The sequence below is a fragment of the Pseudochaenichthys georgianus genome, chromosome 20 (genome assembly GCF_902827115.2).
Source record: "Pseudochaenichthys georgianus chromosome 20, fPseGeo1.2, whole genome shotgun sequence".
Classification (NCBI taxonomy): Eukaryota; Metazoa; Chordata; class Actinopteri; order Perciformes; family Channichthyidae; genus Pseudochaenichthys; species Pseudochaenichthys georgianus.
The window spans coordinates 16,723,791-16,745,205 of record NC_047522.1 but is presented as its reverse complement, the minus strand read 5'-3'; the positions used below and the strand labels follow the sequence as shown (position 1 = coordinate 16,745,205).

The 21,415-nt window shown below is 39.6% G+C and overlaps 1 protein-coding gene across 1 annotated transcript in view; it reads left to right on the top strand.

Annotated features, from left to right (window-relative positions):
- The window catches only part of pou6f2 (POU class 6 homeobox 2), a 67,972-nt gene extending 56,846 nt beyond the window's left edge, over positions 1–11,126 (top strand). Inside the window, exons 7-10 of the mRNA XM_034109017.1 lie at positions 958–1,167; positions 3,086–3,239; positions 6,377–6,545; positions 10,619–11,126. Coding sequence (XP_033964908.1) covers positions 958–1,167; positions 3,086–3,239; positions 6,377–6,545; positions 10,619–11,126 — 1,041 coding nt within the window. The remainder of the gene's footprint in view (positions 1–957; positions 1,168–3,085; positions 3,240–6,376; positions 6,546–10,618) is intronic.
- Positions 11,127–21,415: the final 10,289 nt, after the last annotated feature.

Here is a 21,415-nt window from a genome sequence, read left to right as displayed (position 1 = left end):
GAGTCAAAGACAGTCCAATTTGTTTGCAAAAGTAGCCCAGTTGCCAAATAACAGAATTTGGAATGATGGGCGTCTCATCCATGCTGAGTTGCTCTCTGGTGTAATGAGGCTTGGTGGAGGAGCGGTGTCAGCGGGGGGGACAGGGCGACGGCTGCTCAGAACCAGTCCCCAGATGACATTAACCTTCATCATGGTGAAGAGGCGCTAAGTCCCCCCTAAAGCGCCACTCTCGGCCACACTCTGGCTGCTCTGAGAGCTAAAACGCTGCAGTGACACTCTGCCGCCCCCTTTGATCTGCCCTTCCTGATTACAGCCACAGAGGAGAGGAAAGCATGGACTGGAGGGGGTGAAGTGCCCCTGGGACCCTGAGAGTTGAATTAGAAACACAGGGTCCTGTCTCACTCTCCGATGCTCCTCTTCTCTCCCTCTTATTGTTTCTTTCTTCCCACTTCTGTGTGTGTGTGTGTGTGAGAGAGGGTGATTTCTGTCTCTCTGCAGCCTCACTCCTTCTCACCAGAGACAGACAAAGACACTTAAGCAAAAACACACTTAGACACACACAGTCACACATACGCACAGTCTTGGCCATGTGATGGATAATACAGTCAGTGGTGTGCACCATCACACACAAAGGTATTCAGCGCTGACCTTTGCAGTGCGCTCCCAGCAGTCTGTGCCGGCTTCACTTGGTGTAAAAGCACCTCAGTGACAGATCATCAGCACACACTTGGGCATGTTTGTCTCTCAAAATGTAAAAGAATATTCTGATTAACCTCGTCATAACACAGTGCGATGACCGTCTCTTGCTTTGTCTCTGATCACTCGCAAAGAGGCCAGAAAGACTCACAGCGAGAGACATCATTAAGACTGAGATCTCCAGTAGCGTTTACCCTCTCTGCTCCATCTTCTTTTTAAAACTGCCCGGCTGATTTTGTGTCCTCTCTACCCCCTTTGTAGATAATTGGAACAATCCCACTGATGCCCAACTCTGCAGGGCCCTCCAGCCAATCAGGGGGTGGCAACCCAGCACTGCAGGTACAGCCAATTACACCTCAGCTTCTGACCAACGCTCAAGGCCAGATCATCGCCACGGTGATCGGCAATCAGATCCTGCCTGTCATCAACACCCAGGGAATCACGCTGTCACCAATCAAGCCTGGACAGCAGGTAACACACACACACACACACACACACACACACACACACACACACACACACACACACACACACACACACACACACACACACAGAGGAAGATAGAGGAGCTTATTATACACTTAAACTGATGTTTCAACATTGATCAAGAGCTGGCTTTAAAGCTGTTGAATGAGCAACACCTAGTGGAGTCACACCAGAGCATTTCCCAGCACCGCTAGTCAGGTCTGCTTTATACTAAACACCTCGGTTCTTTATGGCTTCAACTCCCATAACACTTATTTGCATCATTCCACTCGGAAAATTGAAGCTTTTGGTGTACAATGTGTGCGTCTGTGTGCACATTTGGAAAGCACTTGTCAGACAACCTTTCCCTGTAGAGCCCAACAAAACAAAGACACACTTTTCAGCACCCCGCTTAAAACTCAAACTCTAGTGTTCTCCACCTCTCCCTCGTCCTCTCCGTCTCAATCACGCTCCAACCTTGTGTTTTGTCCTCTCTGACCTGAACAAGAAGTCTTTTTGTTTTGATTTAAAGGAAGACGCGACAAAACAGACTTCTTTTGTTTCTTTTTGTAGAAGTTGAAACTGTTAAATGTAGAAACTCTCAAACGACTTCTTCTGAGAACTTAAAGATCTATACAGTGTTCAATTGCGGAGTCAGATGCATTCACACGACAATGAAGATGTTATTGACTTGATAATGACGATGTCAGCGCAGAATTACAGGGTAAAAGTTCACATTGAACGCCCGTGTAACGCAGAATGGATGAACTCTCCGCAGATGGATGCCTAATTGTGGCTCGCCAAACCCCAGATCATACTCTTGAATGAATTATTGCATTCGTAATAATGTTTATGCTTTTGCCTCCACTTCAAAGCCCGCATGTACACATTGTTCCTCGGGCATAATTTACGGTTGTCAGAGCCGGCAGTCTAGAATATTTCCAGTGAAGCTAGATAATTCTCCGAGCCTGTCAACAGTCCTGACAGTGTGTGCATCGCTGTTGACACCCCCCACCATCCAAACAAACACATGCCAGGGAGAAAATAATTAATAGCAAAGAAGGAGAAGGGGAGCCGGCCTAGCTTACGGCGGAGACAGCTTTTTGCTTTAAAAGTGAAGACGTACCATCTTGATCTTGTAAAAGCTATTCAAATGTGCATAAAACATGAAAATACATCGTTTTCTCGCCATCTGAGCACGTAGCTTGTGGATCATGAATTATGTTTGATATGGGAACTGCTGTGTCCACATGTTTATCTTTCACATTCAGGCTGCCATTATTAGCATCCTCGCAGGTCTGATGACGAGAGAGATACTCTAATTGTCATGAACAGTTTTCTTTTTTTTATATAACAAAGTTGATTTCTGCAGAGAAGCGTTTGTACCCGGGTTGACTCACAGTCTCCTGCAATAGTAAACTACTGCTGTAGTCTATTGAGCACACTATTGACGCCATGTTTTAATACCGCAGGCAGTAATGAACATGAATTCATCATCAGTAACAAGGTGAATCTCATTATAGTCAGCTCCTAAGTGGCTAATTGAATAGCTGTTGATTAGGTGTAGTATTATTATAGCCTAATCACCATAATGACATGATTACTATAAATGATGATTATTGTGATGATGTGGGTCAAGGGATAATGGATCATTCTCTGTACTGCATGCTGTCAATATATTAAATCAGCTGTGTGTGTGTGTGTGTGTGTGTGTGTGTGTGTGTGTGTGTGTGTGTGTGTGTGTGTGTGTGTGTGTGTGTGTGTGTGTGTGTGTGTGTGTGTGTGTGTGTGTGTGTGTGTGTGTGTGTGTGTGTGTGTGTGTGTGTGTGTGTGTGTGTGTGTGTGTGTGTGTGTGTGTGTGTGTGTGTGTGTGTGTGTGTGTGTGTGTGTGTGTGTGTGTGTGTGTGTGTGTGTGTGTGTCCAGATGCCTCAGGCTCAGCAGGGTCAGACAGGCCCTGTATCGTCTCAGCCCAACCTGCTCCACATGCCCCACAGACAGAGTCCTCTCCACCAGGCCTCTTCCTCCTCCTCCACCTCCTCCTCTTCCTCGGCTCTCAGCGTGGGGCAGCTGGTCAGCAGTAAGTGTCCGACACAGCTAAACACAACATGCCTTCAAATACATGGAGCAAAGAGCCCTTCTCTGTTCTCACGTCTCCTGTGTTTTATTATATGGCAGTGCATACACGTTAAAGGGTTGGGTCAAATTACAATGAATCATATTATCTCACATCTCTCTAGAAATGCTCAGCCAAGCAGCCACAGGAAAAGAAAAATGTTTCTAAAACAGCTGGACAATAGCTTCATTTGCAATACTTCTGTATGTCAATTTATTGATGGTTTTGGTGTTTTCTGATCAATTTGAAAATATATATAATGTGATCAGACAACGTTTCAAATCAGGTTACATTTTTGTTGGTGCCTAAAACGATCGTGGCTGTCATTTCCAGAATATTCTTTAAACATTTGATCGGAAATAGGTTCAAATATTCTTACGGCCGTAGCTGCTTATTATTTTTGTTTAAAGGAAATAAGACTTAACTTAATGAAATGAAATCTTGATAACAATGGGAATTATTATTTGGTTATATTTAAAAACCTATGACAATCAAATACAGACAGAACTGGCATGACAACATGGACAGTTTTGCGATGCACATACCGCCATGAAATTGTTTTATTAATGAATGCTTTATACTGAATAAAAAGCCATTATGATACTGGTGATTGTTGGATTATTCTTAAGTAAAAGGGATTTTAGAAATCTTTTTCAATAAGCTATTTTTGACACAGTACCACCTCTGAAATTCAAATGACCCACAGTGAACTCAGGTGAGGGCAACATCTCAAAACTTTGTCAACGACAGCGAAAAAAACTCTGAATGCTAGATACCAGAGATAAGAAGAAAAAAGAATGTTGTATTCTTACCCCTGTCCCTTTGGCCGCTCTGAACATTTCGCTCTGTGTGGACAGCTTTTGACTGATCCCCGCCTTCTACGATTGTTTTCTTTTTTCCTGCCTGTCAATCCTTTGGTTTATTAGTCAATCCAAAGTGGCGTGTGTTATGTTTAATGAACATAAGTTTCACTCTGCCTTAGCTTGGGCCTTTGGCAGAGCCTTATAAATCACTGGGCCACAGTGGCCTGTCAGCAGGCGGCTATTGCCTTTAAAAACTCCGATTTATTCAGATACATTTCATTTGTCAGAGTCGATTCCCCTAAACCCCATGTAAACTCATTTCAAAGGCAGCTACACTACCACTGAATTTAATAAAAAACAAGTCTCCATTGATCAACTCGTTGTAGACACCGTCTTTAGTTTGTGTTTACTCGTAGCATATATATCTTATAAACCATTATCGAGACTGCTACAAAAATCATTGTGGCTCTGTTCTGCCCTAAATAGAATAAATGCTTTATGCTGAGTACGAGCCATATCACTTCCCCTCAATATCATTTACAGCAAACATCCACAAAAGAAAATCCCATGACAGAATCAGAGACGTCTTCTGAGGAGAGAAGATGAAATGTCATTTCATTCGCCGGCCACAAACAAAGTGCCAGAAACAGAAAGCTGAGAATGTCTGCTTCTGTTATTTAAATATAATAAGATGGGGAAATGTCAATCAGAAAGAAGAATGTCAGCATTTTTTTCTGCCTTAACATTGTTTTTATTTTAACTTTTTCTTTATATATTGAGCCAGAGAAGCTGTTTTATAGCAACACCAAATTACCATTCCTTTCCTACCTGATCTGATCACAGTGTGTATGTCATATCAGAAATGCTTATTTATACCAGTTGCGATTGCAAAACTCACGTATAAATACCAACTCTAAAGAAGCTCTTAAATAGCATGTGTTGCCAAATAGGAGAGCATTTTTAATTCACTTTGTCTGGGGTCTTAACTACGCACTTCATCATCACTTGGTCTCATTTAGGCTGTCAATAAACATTTAAACAATTCCCCTTTTGTGAAAACAGACGGAGACAAAGGCTTATAATAACATGAGTTCTGCTTGCAATTTAAAAGTTTTACTCGTAATACTCGTGTTTTACTTTACAGATACATTGATTGTTTAAGTTGTTATTGTCCTGTTTAAATTATAAAGCTAATAGTGTGTTAACGCTGTGAAGAAGAAAAGCAGCTTTTAAACGCCCAGAAATTGATCGTTTCAATCTTTTTTTTTAAATATGTCCTTTTAAAAATATTATTTGCTTCTCTGTTTGAAAGCTTTACGTCTCTATTCATTATCGCAAAACAGATTAGAAAGCTTAAATGATGTTTGTTTTGGTGACTTCATGTCTAAAGACAAATATCCCGAGGTTAGACCAGTTGCTCTGGAGCGCCATTAGTCTCCCGGAGCACAGAGTGAATAGACTCTGCTGGGAATGATGAAGAGACGCTCATCAATGTGGAGATGATGGGAGCCGAAGCTGTGAGTGCTCATCCCTCCCCTCTAGTCGTCTGCGAGCCTCCAGTCCCTCATCTTCCAAGTGTTCACACGTCTGGAGCACGCCGCATACGCTACACGTCACTTATGAGGCACAACGAGATGGCAGCCCCATAGATTTTTGCTTAAATACGCTTGGAGGATTCCTTTAATAATTCATTGATAATGACCAAGATGAATAATTCAGAGGCACAAACTTTGCTTTAGTAAGCAGGATGCCGGGGCACCCGACATTGATGTACAATGTAATCACTTTCTATTAGCAGGGAAATTCTTCAAAATGCTCCAGTGAAGTTTTTTCAGATGTGCTCCAATGTGGAGATTCGCAAACAGCATTTATTTTTATTTGTGCACGAGGCTGGCCGGCCTGAACTGACTTCCCACCGGGTCAGAGAGTCTTCATACACTCATGAATGTTTATTTCAGACGGCTACCTTTAGGATGTGTATTCATACAGACACAGAGACATTAGAAAAATACCTCTTAAGATCTATTGAATTATATTTGTCCGTGGGCTTTAGTATGTGTGTATAAAGATTTACAATTGCAAGTCAAAGCTATAAACAGCCTGCATTCACACATAAATGAATGTATTTATCCCACAGTATTTGCTTAAAGCACAAGGGCAGCGAGAAATAAAAAGATCTGACCCCGAGCTAGCTGGTTGAAAGACACTCACGATCATATATTTCTGAATGTTTGCTTCATTCAGTCTGAGGAAATGAGCGACAGAGGGCTAACAAATGAGATGTGGTTTGTGTTGCAGACCCGCAGAACGCCCCCAGCGAGGTGGACGGGGTCAACCTGGAGGAGATCCGTGAATTCGCCAAAGCATTCAAGATCCGCCGCCTGTCCCTGGGCCTGACTCAGACTCAGGTGGGCCAGGCGCTGAGCGCGGCCGAGGGTCCGGCGTACAGCCAGTCTGCCATCTGCAGGTAATAGCAGCCAGGAACATAAACGCTTCATCATTCCTGATCAATATGTCCTAATTCTGTCAAATGAAACCAGATAAAAGTCTCACTGAACTGCCTGGTTTTCATCTATTTTTCATCCCGTGTTTTAACAGACATTACTAAGATATTAAAATACATAATTGACTATCACCACCCTGACAAACGAAGCTCTCATGCCTGTACTTAGCCGTCTTCCCATTCCCCTCGCTGACATGACAGCAGTGCGTTACTTATGCAAAATACATACACAAGTATTACACGAAGCACTTAGAGCATTTAATAATTACTAAGGCCTGACGCCGGCTGCTCGTCTGAACATGAGAGAGCTTGACGGCGATGATCTGTTAATAAGATTGCCATGTTTTACCGCTGCCACCAGGACAGTTTAGTCCTAAATGCGGCATTATATATTCATGAGACTATCAGACAATCAGTGTTTCATCCCTACTGTTTTTCCACATGACTAACATTTAGCATGAAGACACCAAATGAGCCACATTTCCATTTCAAGTCAGAATAATTTAACTACATCATGCTCAAATAATACTCTTTAAATGTCAAAGAAGTGTCAAATGAATTAAAAAGTCCACCGATTAAAGTCTTTTCTAAGATCCAAACAAAGTATAAATATGTATATGACAACTTTTCTTTGCCAAAAACACAATAACATAACACAAGTGTAGCCTGTTTTTTGACAAGAACTCCCCCTAGTTGTTCAGGTCTGATTCCTGTATTCATTTGAATGTCTAAGTGCAAGTTTCCTGATGACCTATGCTGTTAACCTGACAAGGCACTGCCATGCCCTTTTAAAAATGTCATCACATCAAACAGCCGATAAAATGTGAAACTGTACAGGGGCCGGGGTTCTTATGAGGCCCAGCCATCTCTGACTAATGTTTAAAGTCTTGAAATCACACATGAAATATTTACAGCCAGGCATAATTCAAATATTTATAACATACATTAAAAGCCATTAGCTTCAAAAATAAACACTCAGTGGGCTGTTATTCATGCCGTTAAGACCATTTTTTTTGTTTGTATGACATTGGACATGACATGGTGATGTTTTAAGTAGAGGCCGAACTTCACATGCTTTAGTTTAGTTAACATCAACACAGACATGAAGTTTGAGCGGGACGTAGCTCTGGGGCTTTGAACCAGACAGAGAACAGACACTGACAGATGCCTCCATCTTGTCTCCTTTCATTGCTCACTGTGTTTCCAAGCTCTTTATTGGTTTATGTAAACAGGCACAGACATTACACGAGGGCATCATCAGACCAATGATGGCCGCTGTGCTCTCCTCTGGTTACAATGTGCTCCGTCAGGCTACAATGGATATACACATGTTCAAAACTCTTTCATGGTTTCCTCATGATTACATCTTCCAAACTAAAAAGTCCCAGCTTAAATAAACATGAGCAGAATATTAACTAAATAATCGACCAAGAAATATAAACACAGTAGACGGTACAGTAAGTACAGTAAGTACAGTACAGTAAGCTCACTGATATGAATCTGTTGAATATGGAAATCTACTTATATCATAAGGGCAGATTCTCTTTCTATTTTGTTTTATATTGCATTATCAATTCCTAAAAAAGCAAAACCTTTTTTAATAAATACTTTTGATTGTACAAAAGAAGCCAAAACGTAATACTCTACGTGAAGTTGCCTCCCAAGAACAGTGCCTAACAAAATTAAAATGGGCTAATAGTGTGCTAACCCTCCTAATAGTTGGGTTAATTCTGATACATCTGTATAACATATAGATTTATATATTTGTATCAATGTATCATGAATATATCAATATATCACATGTTTGACTCCAGACACGGCTCTTTAATTACTTTTACAATTCCAACAATGGTCGATAACAACCAGAGACGCTAAAAGGTTAAATACCAAAGTATAAACAGTGCGGCATCTCTGAAAGAATGAAACATATATTTTCCTCTCTGAAGGTTTGACAGGATGACAGGGAAGTAAAACAGGTGAAACAATGCATTACACAATAATAGATAATAGTATTTATTGTAACTGTTTGTCGAGGTAAATTCTCCTCAGATTTGAGCCCTCATGTAACCTCGTATCCCTCTCAACGACTTTAAACCCGGAGGCAGCCTGAAACTCAACATACAGCATGTGTGCGCAGGTACTTTTAAGAAGAGAGGCTGGAGGTGCATTCAGGGCCACTTCTCCCTCGTGCTGATGCACTAGAGGAGGGAGTGCATACCCCAGCCGAGCGGCTCTCAACTCATTTTAGTCTCTGCGGTTCCTGCTGATCCATGAAATGTCCTGTCTCTGGTGACTCCTCATATTTACTAATGTATTCCCCGCAATACGCAGCCTCCTCTCTCCACTGTTTAGGACGAGGTTATAAATAATACCGCCTGTCGACAAGGAGGAATGCAGCGGCGAGGTGTAGAAGCAGAGCAACTTCATGCACGCATGGTCATCGCTGCCTCTCTGGTGTTGTCTGCAGCAGCTCACCTCCCATTAAAAACATCTTGTGTGCATTGTTTGTTCCTCAGAGAGCAGATCTCAGAGCTGCTGTCAGTCCAGAAGCTGCTTTCCTAAAAGCATTCACACACGTCACACTCGTGTTTGTCCCAGAAACACTTCCAGTTAACTCATGTGTGCTTATTTATTGAAAAATGCTCGGAAATCTGAGTTTAAAAAGCAGCTTTCGTATGAATTTAAATCCTCCTTTTTTATTTTAGATTTTGCTTCAATGTAATTCTATTTTTTATTTTGGAAACCTCACATAGATTGTTTTTGAAAGAACGACCTGAGGGTGCATCATGTCACGAGTTGACAAGGTCCCTGGTTTCAGTCCAGCTGGGACCTTTGGTACATGTCAGCCCTCCTCTCTCTCCTTAATATTGTCTGATAGCAAATAGAGTTTAAAATGTGCAAATATACATGATCACACAACACAAACATCTCTCTTAAGAAATGGTTGAATCTGTCGTTGATTCAATGATTACTTGATCTTTTTAGTATGTCCTCTTCATATCCTTCTCCCCATGATTCCTGTTGCTTTGTCAAAAGACAAAATGTCCATAAAACAAGCAACAAACGTCAACGGAAACCTCTCCAGTCCGATCAGTCAGCATCACTTCAACTTGGAAGCATTGTTGGCTCCACACTGTAAATAATAAAAGACCCCTGCCAAACATTACAGACATGTAATAACTGTCAGGGTGGTGTTCATGTATGAACTAAAACCATGAATACAACATCTTTAAAACAACAAAACAATAGTTCAATTTAAAGTCAGAGCGCTCCTATCTCTAATAACCACATTTAAAGGATCCTCATCAAAAATGTGTGCTGTTGGTTCACAAACAAATAATGCCATCTTAAAGAAAACTCTGTCGCTGTCAAATAAAACACCATTAGGATGTTTTCCTATCACAGGCTGGCAGTGTTTCTATAAAAGCCTCGTTCTGCAGTCTTACGGTGACTCTAAAATGCGGAGTGTGTGTGAAGTCAGAATTACGCGGGCCGCAAAATTGCAGGAACTTCCAGGATTAGAGTGTGCAAATGTATTCTTATTAAATATAAAATGAGACGTTGAGGAGGAAAGAAAGTTTGAAAAATGTATTAAATGTACATTTTGATTAATAATTCAAGCGCTTTTGGTAAATAAATCATGGTGCCATATTTAACTGCATGCATTGGTGGATTTTTGTTTTTTTATCACCTGAGGGAAAGAAATGGGATATTTGGGAGTAATTCCTATTTTTGTTTATTTAACAGCATTTTGAAGCATAGTAGTTAAATATAATGCTTTTGGTTCAACTGGACCTGATTTTGGTCTTTGGAAATATCTCTTTGTTCCATTTTTTGGACAGAGGCCAAGCCCTCTTCAGAGAATTAACCAACTGCTGGCATCAGTCACCTGTAGCTGCTGCAGCTGAGGGGTTTCCAGGGGCAGAATACAGGGGTTTGGCTCGGATGTGTACCTGGATGTAGTCTCTTGGTCTAAAAGGCAGGCAGCTTATCCCTTGTTCTGGCAAGTAAGATTCTTTTTTCTCAATTCTCCCCAGACACACCATCCTGAGAAGCCACTTTTTCCTACCACAGGAAGCCCAAGAGAACACATTAGGTAGCAGTCTGACAGGCAAACTGAACCCTGGCCTTTTATATCCTGCCAGGTTTGAGAAGTTGGACATCACCCCTAAAAGCGCCCAGAAGATTAAGCCCGTTCTGGAGCGCTGGATGGCCGAGGCTGAAGCCCGCCACCGGTCCGGCATGCAGAACCTGACTGAGTTTATCGGCAGCGAGCCTTCCAAAAAACGCAAGCGGAGGACCTCTTTCACCCCGCAGGCGCTCGAGATCCTCAACAGCCACTTTGAGAAGAACACACACCCCTCCGGACAGGAAATGACGGAAATAGCCGAGAAGCTGAACTATGACCGGGAGGTGGTGCGGGTCTGGTTCTGCAACAAGAGACAAGCTTTAAAAAACACGGTAAAGCGTTTGAAAGGTCCGGAGCTGGGCCCGGCCGGAACCATGGACCCGCTGTCCGACTCTCTAGAGGAGCTGCCCAAATGAACCACAGCTTAACAGTGGAGGGGAAGAGAGGCAGCCATTAATAACCAGAGGGATGAACTCATCTTGAACCGAACAATGTTACTGAGTCACCTGGACGGACAGTGATGAGTTTGCAAACAAAAACTATGTGTTGTCAGTGTGATTACCACAGCTATGTAAATGACCTTGGCGAAACCAAAAACAAGAAAAAAAGAGATTAATATCTGAGAATTATGTAAAAACATACGGTGTGCTGTTTCAAAGAGTTTTAGATTCTGGCCGTACAGACCAGACTATCGCCCACATTTTGGTTCCCACCAGGAGGGATTTAGTAAAGAGATCATACCAAATCAAAACACTATTTACCAAAGTCTGTTGCATCTGAGTACTAAGAATAATTTTGTAATGTAAATGTGTTCTAAATTTCTACATTTGTACTGGCAAATCTAAGCTATATGTGTGAGGTTGGGTATACATTGTATCTTTGTCTCGCTTACTTTTTTCTTCATTGTTTGTATGTAAATATCTGGGGGAAAAAATGCTGTCATCCAAGTGAAACCACACTGATAAACGTTCTCTTTTTGGACAAAAAGAAAATGCTGTTGAACAGTTGCATTATGATGTTGTTTGCCTTTGTGTTTCATCTGCAAATATTTTTCAGTCACGGTGTAACTTTGTACAACTTTTACAGGTATTTATTAATAATCTCAGAGTGTTTCAGAGGACAGACAGTCAAATAAGGACTTTCAGATGATGATGATGATGATGATGATGATGATGATGATGATGAAGAAGGGTTTCAGTGTCTGTCAAGTCTGCTGTGTTGAGCTACTGTGTCATTCTGTTGCCAAAGCCTGATAGCCAAAGAACACATACATGTTAGCTCAAGGACTGGTGAAGATTTTACCTTTTTATTTTCTGTTTCACGCGGCTTTCTAGTTTCTAGTTTAACACCATCTCAAACAGCTTTAAAAACATCTGCGTCTGCATGCTTCATGTAGGATTTGTCTCAGATCAGTTTCACCTGGCAACCCAGGATTAACATTACCTGCTTTTTTCTTACCTCACTGAAAATAACATTCTTTATTAACATTATAAAGACTTTATAATGCCCTTAAACTAAATGAACATGTGTGGTTGAAGCCTGTTTGTCGCCACTGACCAAACTACTGAGCTCATTCCAGTTCAAATGTTTTATAACAACAACAAAATGTTCCTTTGTATTCTGCATCGCTGTCAGCTTAGTGAAGGTTTACAATCAACTATTTTAATGTGGAAATGTTTTTTAAATGGTTAATTTTGACAGATTATGCTAAAATGTCCCTTGATGTGTTTATTGTTTTTGATTCCAGTCGATCGTGTCTCCAAACTGTTCATTTAACATGTTTTTAAATGTCAATATTCCCATCCATACAAATATGTGGCTCTCTCGAAAGCCCCTCACAGGAAAAGCCAAAAAAACAAACAAGAGGTGAATGTTGAGAATAAGTGTCACATGTCAGAACGAGTGAACTTAATTTGAAGCCAGGCGAAATTTGATGCAATTTATTCAGAATCATGTGTCTGCTCGATATCTGTCCCTCCATGTCACATTGGTTATCTTCAGTGCTGCGTTCTTCTTCTCTGCCTGGAAAACACGCACGCAAACACACTGTCAGATACAAAGCAACTATTGACTCAAGTATTTAAACTACATTTCCATCTTTTTATTGTGATTCCACCTTTTACTTTGCGTCCATCTTCCATTCAGGCAAGTCTTTGGCCAAGAAACTCTACATCTGCACCCACCCACTCAAAAGAAATCTGAGACATTCTATCTGCAGGTAGAATATGGATCTTTTCCGAGGCTTGTCAATAAAGCTGTAACCAAAATAAAAAAAAGAAGTTGACTTCTCAATGCTGGACCAAAGCTCTATAGTTATGCACATTGTACAGAGAAATAGATTCATGATGTTGACAATCTTTTAAAAAAACTGAGATAAAAGAATTGTACAGACGTTCATCCAAGGTTTACCTCAGTACTGTTCTTGTGAGAATCATACAAACGCCATGAAGCATCAGCAGGTCAGAAAAGACAGACGTTACTCTGCACTGTGTGTGTCGATGTTCACCTCCAACGTGTTTTATTTATTTATTATTATGTGACACATGATTGTTTTATTTTTGTGAAGTGGTTTCCTGAGCCACACGTGACTCTCCGTTATTTCTTTTCTATCTTATTTGCATTATGTTTCATTTGTTGTGCCGTCCCCTCTCAATCCCCACAGACCTGTAGCCCCCCCCCCCCTCGTAGAGGAACAAAGGAGATTACAGTGTTGTTGCTCTGGATTAGGATGATTTTTAATTCACCATTAAATGCTTTGGTGACATTTTACTAACACAAACAAAGTGGTTTGCCGTTTTGTTAATAGTGGAAGAACTCGAAACCAAAGCTGAAGAGCCCGCAGAGGTCGGTTTTCATTTTTTTTATAGACTGAAAACTGTACTTAATCTATAGAGCAATATCTGTTTGGTCAGTTAAGCAGCACTTTGTGTATTTCCAAAAAAAGAAAAAAGCTTCAAGTCTGTCACACTGATTTGTACCATAATTCGTAATAAACAATTGTTTGACATGAATTGTGTGTCCTGTTTTCAGTGGAGTTATTCTTTAAGATAGAGTCTGCCTATATATGCCATTATAATGTATTATAAATATAATTATTCCATAACAAAATATTCCATAAGAAATATGTACATTTGTCACAGACACAGATAATATTTTTGTTTTTTTTCTATTTATTTGATGATTTTTTTCCTTGCTGTAATGCTTAATTGCAAAAAAAATTGACAGATACACTGAAAAAACTGTACTTTTTCTACTTTAATTAAATGTATTATGTCAACAGACTTCACATAACTAAACTGTATTAGGTTAGTTGAAAGCAAAAATAGCAAGTTTAAATAAAAATAGTAGGTTCAACTTAATATTTTGCTTTCAGCTAACTTAATATAGTTATACTAAATGTGTTGACATAATACATTCATTTAAAGTCAACACCTCAGTTCTTTCAGTGTCATATAGTTGGATACACTAAAATAACTGTACTTTTCTTACTTTAATTAAATGTATTATGTCAACAGATTTCAAATAACTGTATTAAGTTAGTTCAGGTTCTACTAACTTAGTTCTAGGTTCAACTTAATAGTATTGCTTTCATCTAACCTAATACAGTAATGGAACATTTGTTGACATAATACATTTAATTAAAGTCAATGTTTCAGTTGTTTCAGTGTATCTGACTATCTATCTATCTACACTGAAAAAATGTAAACGTTTAATGTAATGTATTGTGTTAACAAATGTCACATAACTGTATAGGTTAGTTGAAAGCAATACTATTAAGATAGATAGATAGATAGATAGATAGATAGATAGATAGATAGATAGATAGATAGATAGATAGATAAAAGGATAGATAGAAGGGTAGATCAGATAGATGTAACACATGTACCTTGAAGAGTTCAAAGATTTCAGTAACATACAAATATTCCATAAACATGACTTTTCTTTTCATCTTCATCTTTTTCAACTCCACACATAAACACGATGAAAAATAAAAGATATATCAAATAAAAAAGAAACTTTCTCCGAGAGGTCATGGTCATCTTCAATCCTCCTGCACGCACCTCGCTGTTTCTCTTACCCCGTGTACGAGCTGACTATCCGGTGTGTTTAATGAGAGGAGGGGGCTACAAAAGGAGCCCTCCATACAATATTTAGCCTGGCTATTTATTTAGATTTCCTCTGGGTCAGGAGAGAAGAATACTTGTCAGGTTTGCTTCTCATCAAAGCTTCATGTGTTTGCCTCACCAAATAACAACAAGACAAGTGTAAAGAAGGAGAGAAATATATAAATAAACGGAGAGAGAGCTCTTTTGAAACTAAACTCAAAAGTTTGATACAGCTTCCCTGTCCGCGATGCCTTTGAAAAACGGGCAGGCTGCTGAAAAAGAAAGTAGTAAATAAATAAATAATAATAATAAAAAGCACAGACAACATACATTATTAACATTAGACTGAAAACTGATGCTCAAGATGCTTTCTCGTCTTCCTTTCAGCCCCCCCCCCCCCCCCCATTCATTTCAAGATGTATTTTTATTTTTGAGTGGTGATGGCTGTGCACTCCTCTCACTTATTTGATGTTCTTTTGTTTTTCCACGCACGTCATTTTCCTTGCGTTTCCCATTAACTATATAATTGTGCAGATTCAGCGCCTGACCCATATCTGTTTTCTCAAACTGTTTGTATTCTGCCGCTGATAAAAGTGTACTTTCTATCCTCTGTCTGCGGCATTTTCTGTTTGAATGAAGAGGAACAGGAACAGGATTATTACTGAAGGAAGTGTCAGAGTTTGAGCTTCGCATCAATCATCGTTAGACGTCAATCTGATCAGATGTTCCGAAAGTTCTTCCTTGTTTTAAAGTTTTATAGCATCCTATCAAAAACTACCATAAATAAAACATGAAAATAGTATCCTGTTCCTAAAAAGCTTCTTTTTTTTTTAAAAGCCTCTTCCAACTTTTACCTAGAAAATTGAACAAAATCACAGCAGGCGGCGAATGCTCCAGACTTCAGATTGATAGGGGGGCAAAAGTTAGGGTCATTTAATTAATTGTTCGCTTCAGAATGAATGAATACAGTATATTAGCGCAATATAAAGTGAAAAAAGGCATTTAAACTTAAACTAGACAATATAGTAGGGCCTCAAGATGTAAGGATTTTAGCTCAATTGCGCTTTAAATGAATTTACTACAGCAAAATTATCAAAAAGGCCTACTTTTCCTGACTAGATCCGGCTATAAATGCTGTGTGAAAAACTGTTCCACACTATTCAAGTGTCCTCATGATAAAACATTAAATAAACAAATTATGTTTGAACTCTTGTTTTGGATCAGGGAAACCCAAACAAAAACCTTTAAAGTGCAGAAATCTCAGCAGGAAGAACGCATATGCAAAAAGCCAACACTAATAAGGTTAATAGAAAATGAAGTATTCTATTCAAAACATAAAATGTGATTTCAGGCTCTGCAGAGATCTAAGAGCAGTACAGTAGTTTGAGGATTCACGCAGAGCCTTTGTTGTGAGATGTTTTGTCTAAAGAGTAATCCAGTAAAGAGGAGTTTTGACCTCTGAGTCTTATTGTTACTTTCTGGACTTACAGTAAGAAAGGTCTCCTCCATCTCTCTTCTTATATATTCCTCTCGAATCAAAGTGAAGTCTGCAGCCCGACTTGTTGCCATGAAACATTCCTGTTCAATCTGGAATTGTCCAGACTGTGGAGAGGGAGGTAGAAATAGTATGACATGTCTGCGCTCCAAATGGATTATGTTTCAATATCAGTCAGGACGTGGCGGCAGAGAGAGGGGGGGGGGGGGGGTTAGCGGTGTTGGATGCAGATGCTTTTAAATTGCTGCCTTTGTTTTCCATCAGGCATGAAGCATCCCCTTCCCTTATCTCCCAGCAGACACCGGGCTGATGTTCTGGGTAAATGAACTGTCGGAGTATCCCTCACCCTCCTTCTTGTTTTCACTTCCTGCCTCAAGGTTGAGATGTTGGTAGGCAACACCCGAGCCGCTCAGGCGTCTCCCACTTTGCACACCCTGATGCCTCTGGGGGGGGGGGGGGGCAATTACCAATCATCACATGCAATCGGGGTCGGCCATGCATGATCCCCTTTTGCTTTCACTCTTGTTCCTGTTTTTCTTTTTTCTGCATTATTAGCAATGACACGCTGAGGAATGTACAGGTGGAGGAGATAATAGGCCGGTTTTTACAGAGACACCTGTCCAGCTGATTGTCCGTTTCACTCTCCTGCCGCTCACTCTCTCAATGCCTCTGAGGTCTCTATTTACAGCACTCTGCTTAGTGTTCCTGGGGGGGTGGGGGGGCGGCAACTTCTCCTGAAAGTCTCAAGAAAACACAGGGAGGCCGTTACAGATGTTGATGCACACCTGCTTACCACCTATTCCACTTTATATTGAATACATTCATCAAATAACTCTACCCAAGTATACTTGTGTTTAATTTGAGTATTTCCATGTTCTACTAATTTATACTTCTACTCCACTGCAGCTTTCTTAAACCTCCCAATTCAGATTTTTTTTTAAATGAGATAATTCATCTTCAATATGTTATGCAATTTAGTGATATCATTGGGAAAGTGTGGACAATGTTCCAAGACTTACACTGTTGGAATTATTCAGTCTTCAGACACATTCCTCTTTCTATTGGTGGTTTAATTTACACCACGATATGTTTGGAAGAGATTCATCAATAAAGTTTTAAAAAGATATACACTTTATCTATCAAGAATAAGTCACATTGTCAAAATCATTCCATGAGAAGCGCTAAAAAATAATGTATTCCAACTTTATGGGCAACATCATACTAAGTGCTATGGGTTTAATTAGACTTTATAACGTCAGGACACTTCAGGACGCTATGGGACCGGTATAATGAAGTGTTACAACAATTGAAAAAACTCAACCAATTACAAAAGTAAAATGTCACTCGTATGCATTCGCAAAGACAAACATAGTACAGCTCTGGAAAAAATCAAGAGACCATTCCAAATGTTTCTTAAATCTCAATCTGTATGGCAGCCATTTCATCCCAGTGTCTGTTGAACTCCAACACAGAGAAATGTTGTCATTAGTTTATAGAATAACGTTTTTTCCCAAACTTTAAAACCTATCCATGCAGGACTTTAACTTGAAATAGTGTATTATTACAGTGTGGTATTTGATATGAATACTTATTCACTCTACATTTCTATACAGTTGAAGAGAAACTAATACCATGGATTTTCCTTTTGTCTAAAGTTCACGTCAGGCGTGCACATCCTGAATGAGTTTCTTCTGAATGCAGTGATAGTCAAAATCACAAGGACATCACAGCAGCAGTTTAAATACTGCCAATGGTTTCATTGTGTATTTAAGATCGCAAGGCCGGAGCAGTTTCAATAGCTCTCTGCTTTGGGCTCACAAAGAAGAGTATAGCTCTTTTTGTATTGACCTTGAAGATCATTCTATGTTCTATAATATGTATTACATTATGACTTTAAGTCATTTGAAGATAAAGATGTATTTATCTACTTGCACTCCGCCTTAATCCTGATTTTATCATTATTTCATTTTGTGTTTAATCTTAGCCATCTATATACATGGATGGGAGTTTAAATCCACACATTTGCTTTGAAATTAAATGATTGTAAGTATGAGGGGAGCAGGAGGTCAGTAAATGGATATTAAGGAACAAATAAATAGCAGAACACATAACAATAAATGGTTTATCATCAACCCAGAATCAGTTTGATACAATCCCTTAATATCTAGGGCTTTATTTGAGTTTTTCATCATTGATTTATATCATTTATCATCTGTTCATTGTAATGCTGTTTAAGGCCACATTGCAAGTGGGATGCCAGGACAAATATTGACAATTTTTTTCTAAAGAAATATGTTTTGATGCATCCTCTTAATCAATTCAAATTAAAGTCCTTTCATTTCAGTTCATATTATGAGTTGTTAGTACTTATTCCCAAACAGATTCATGGTCAATTGAATTAAAGAAACACAGTAACGACAGTATCTTCATGTTTTAGGTCTTATGTGTGTTTTCAATCGGCTTAAAAATACATTAAGAATAAAAAAGGACGTTAAAACCATTCTGTCTTTTATGCTGTTTGAAGGCCAGCCTGAAATCTGTTCTCATTTTTCTAAACTTTTGTAGTTGCTCTGCTTTTGTTTAGCAGCCAGGTGGACATTTAATTGTAAAGGGTCACAAAATACAAAGGTCAGGGATCAGTATTTTTGCGTGTAAGTGAATCTGCTGTGGCAAAAACATTCATAGTATTTCAAGTTTCCTGCAAAACACCACCGTTTTTAAATTACCACAAATTACACTTAGGGGTCCATCCTCCCGAAATCTCTCCATGGTTACGGCCCTGCCCATGTATAATAGTATGCTCCTTCATTTAAAACATGACAAAAAAGCAGCATCATGCCTGAAACAGATGAGAATGAGTTCAAACTGAAATGGTTTCCCCTCCTGCCAGGTAGTTTGTAAGCAGCGCATGGAAAACCCTTTGGCTAAGTGCAACTCTCCTGCTCATTGGTCATTGCAGCGCTAAGAGCTGGAGGAAAATAACCGGGCCTGCCCTCCATCATCCTCTCATCCTGCTGACCTCTTTACGTATGTATACGAAGAGGAAGAGGGGGGATAAAAGAGAATGATTGCATATCTGAAGGCGTGGAGAGAGCAGATATGGATGGGAGAGGAGTGACATGGTCCGACACATCTTTGCTTTCTTATTAGTGAAGGTCTGCGCGGACACTTTGGGCCCTTTTCATGGGGGGGCCATGATGAAACCCTCTGTGGAAAATGGCCAGGGGAAATCACAGATGAGAATCACTCAAAGACAGGGAGATGTCAACAGGCACATAATGATAGCTGATGGCCCCACAACACTCTCTCCCTCTCAGCCTGATACCTGCCCAGGTTGCACTGTAACCGCAAAACATAGTTAGAGAGACGGAAGCTTTATCTCTGTGTAAGCAATGCTCTTTGTTTTAGACATCAGGGAGTCTCCTTTTTTTCTCCTTCTCGATCTCTCTTTCTCTTCATGGAGAGGAGGGAGGAGAGAGGAGGAGGAGGGAGGGGGGGCTCCCTCTGTGAGATGCCAAGGTGCTCCCAGTCCATTGTGCTGCTGGCTGTCAGGTTAAATTAGGGAGTACAGGCTCCGTGAGTGTAAAAAAATCAATACTTGATGGAAGATTGCTCCCCGGAAAATCTGTTTTGATTCCAGGATTAATTCTTGACCAAAAAGCTCCAGCAAAATGACATGCCATTAGCTGGAAAATGAACACATTCTGCAGTGGAAATTGGATGGAAATGTGTCAGGTGATTGCCCCGGTTTGTTGTTTTGACTCTTTTAGCGAAAGGTGTGGTTGCAGAGAATGAGGCCTCCATTTCCAGAACAGCTCCACCGTGGCCTCGGAGAATTCTCGAGGCCTTTGTTGACCGGCGGCTGCAAAATGCCTTCCACATGTGATGAAAAAATGAGATGATCTAGAAATAAAAACATCCCTGTACTCAACTGTGAGGGGGGAAAGGGAGGTGAGATGCATTATTGATGGATGGATAATGTGTTTGTCATGACCGATGACATTTTCTCGTTGAAAACTTAAACAGGAAGCTTCAGATGCACAGGACAGTGATTTGAGCACCCAGAGATTTCAGGCTGCACTAAGTGTTTCATAGAAGAAGAAAAAAACAACAACAGCAGACATGATTTCTGACACTCTGAGGATATGTTTCCAACCAAAACATATAAGATGCATTTATTTTTTCCAGCAATATTAAATAGGATGATGTTGTTTTTTATCACTATGATTATATAGATGCAAAACATGAGTCCCTATGCATCACGCTTCTGTAGAATTTATGAAAAAAAATGCGAGATATCTTCATTATTAATATGTAGGCCTAATGTTGTTTGTAATGTTTAGGTTTATTCCAAAAAAATACTTAAGCAAATGTATGTTATTAATATGACTATACACTATTTTCAGGAATAACTTTTTAAAATATTTTTTTAAATAATCTATCGTAACACAATGCATTTTTTAAATCAGAAATTCAGACAATTTAGGAGGATTATCAGAAATCAAATAGGGTCCTATAATTTATCCAAAATACATGAAACATCTAAAATATTCAGACACTTTTCATTGATCTGCAATGATACATTTTACATGTTTTAACTTAACCTTCTTTTAACTTATTCTGGAATTTTGACTCTAGTGAACTATGAAAACTCTGAAACAGAAATAAAAGACAGGAGGAGACAAAAGTAAAACGTAGAAATAGGACATATATGTAGCTTTAAAATCGTTCGCCCGTTATCTTCACACGGTTGATATACAGGAGGGTGTTTGATGGTTAGTGTCAGTCATTCTAGGTATGTGTAGACCACACTCTGCTTTACAGTGAGACACTAGCGCCCCCTGCGGGACATAAGCAGTAACATTATCTGATTTAGGCAACCACCGCAGAAGAAGTGTGTTTTAAAGGAAAAGTACACCCTAAAAGAGCATTTATAAACATGTCAGAAAAATTATAATAATAATAACAAAGAGAGAAAATAACAATAAAACTATTAATTATTTTTTAGACGTGTTTCATTTTTACAAGCTGCAACCAGTAAAGTAAACCATCAAAATCCGTTTTAGGGTAGATTTCTTTTTTCAGGCGCATGTTGATGACGTAC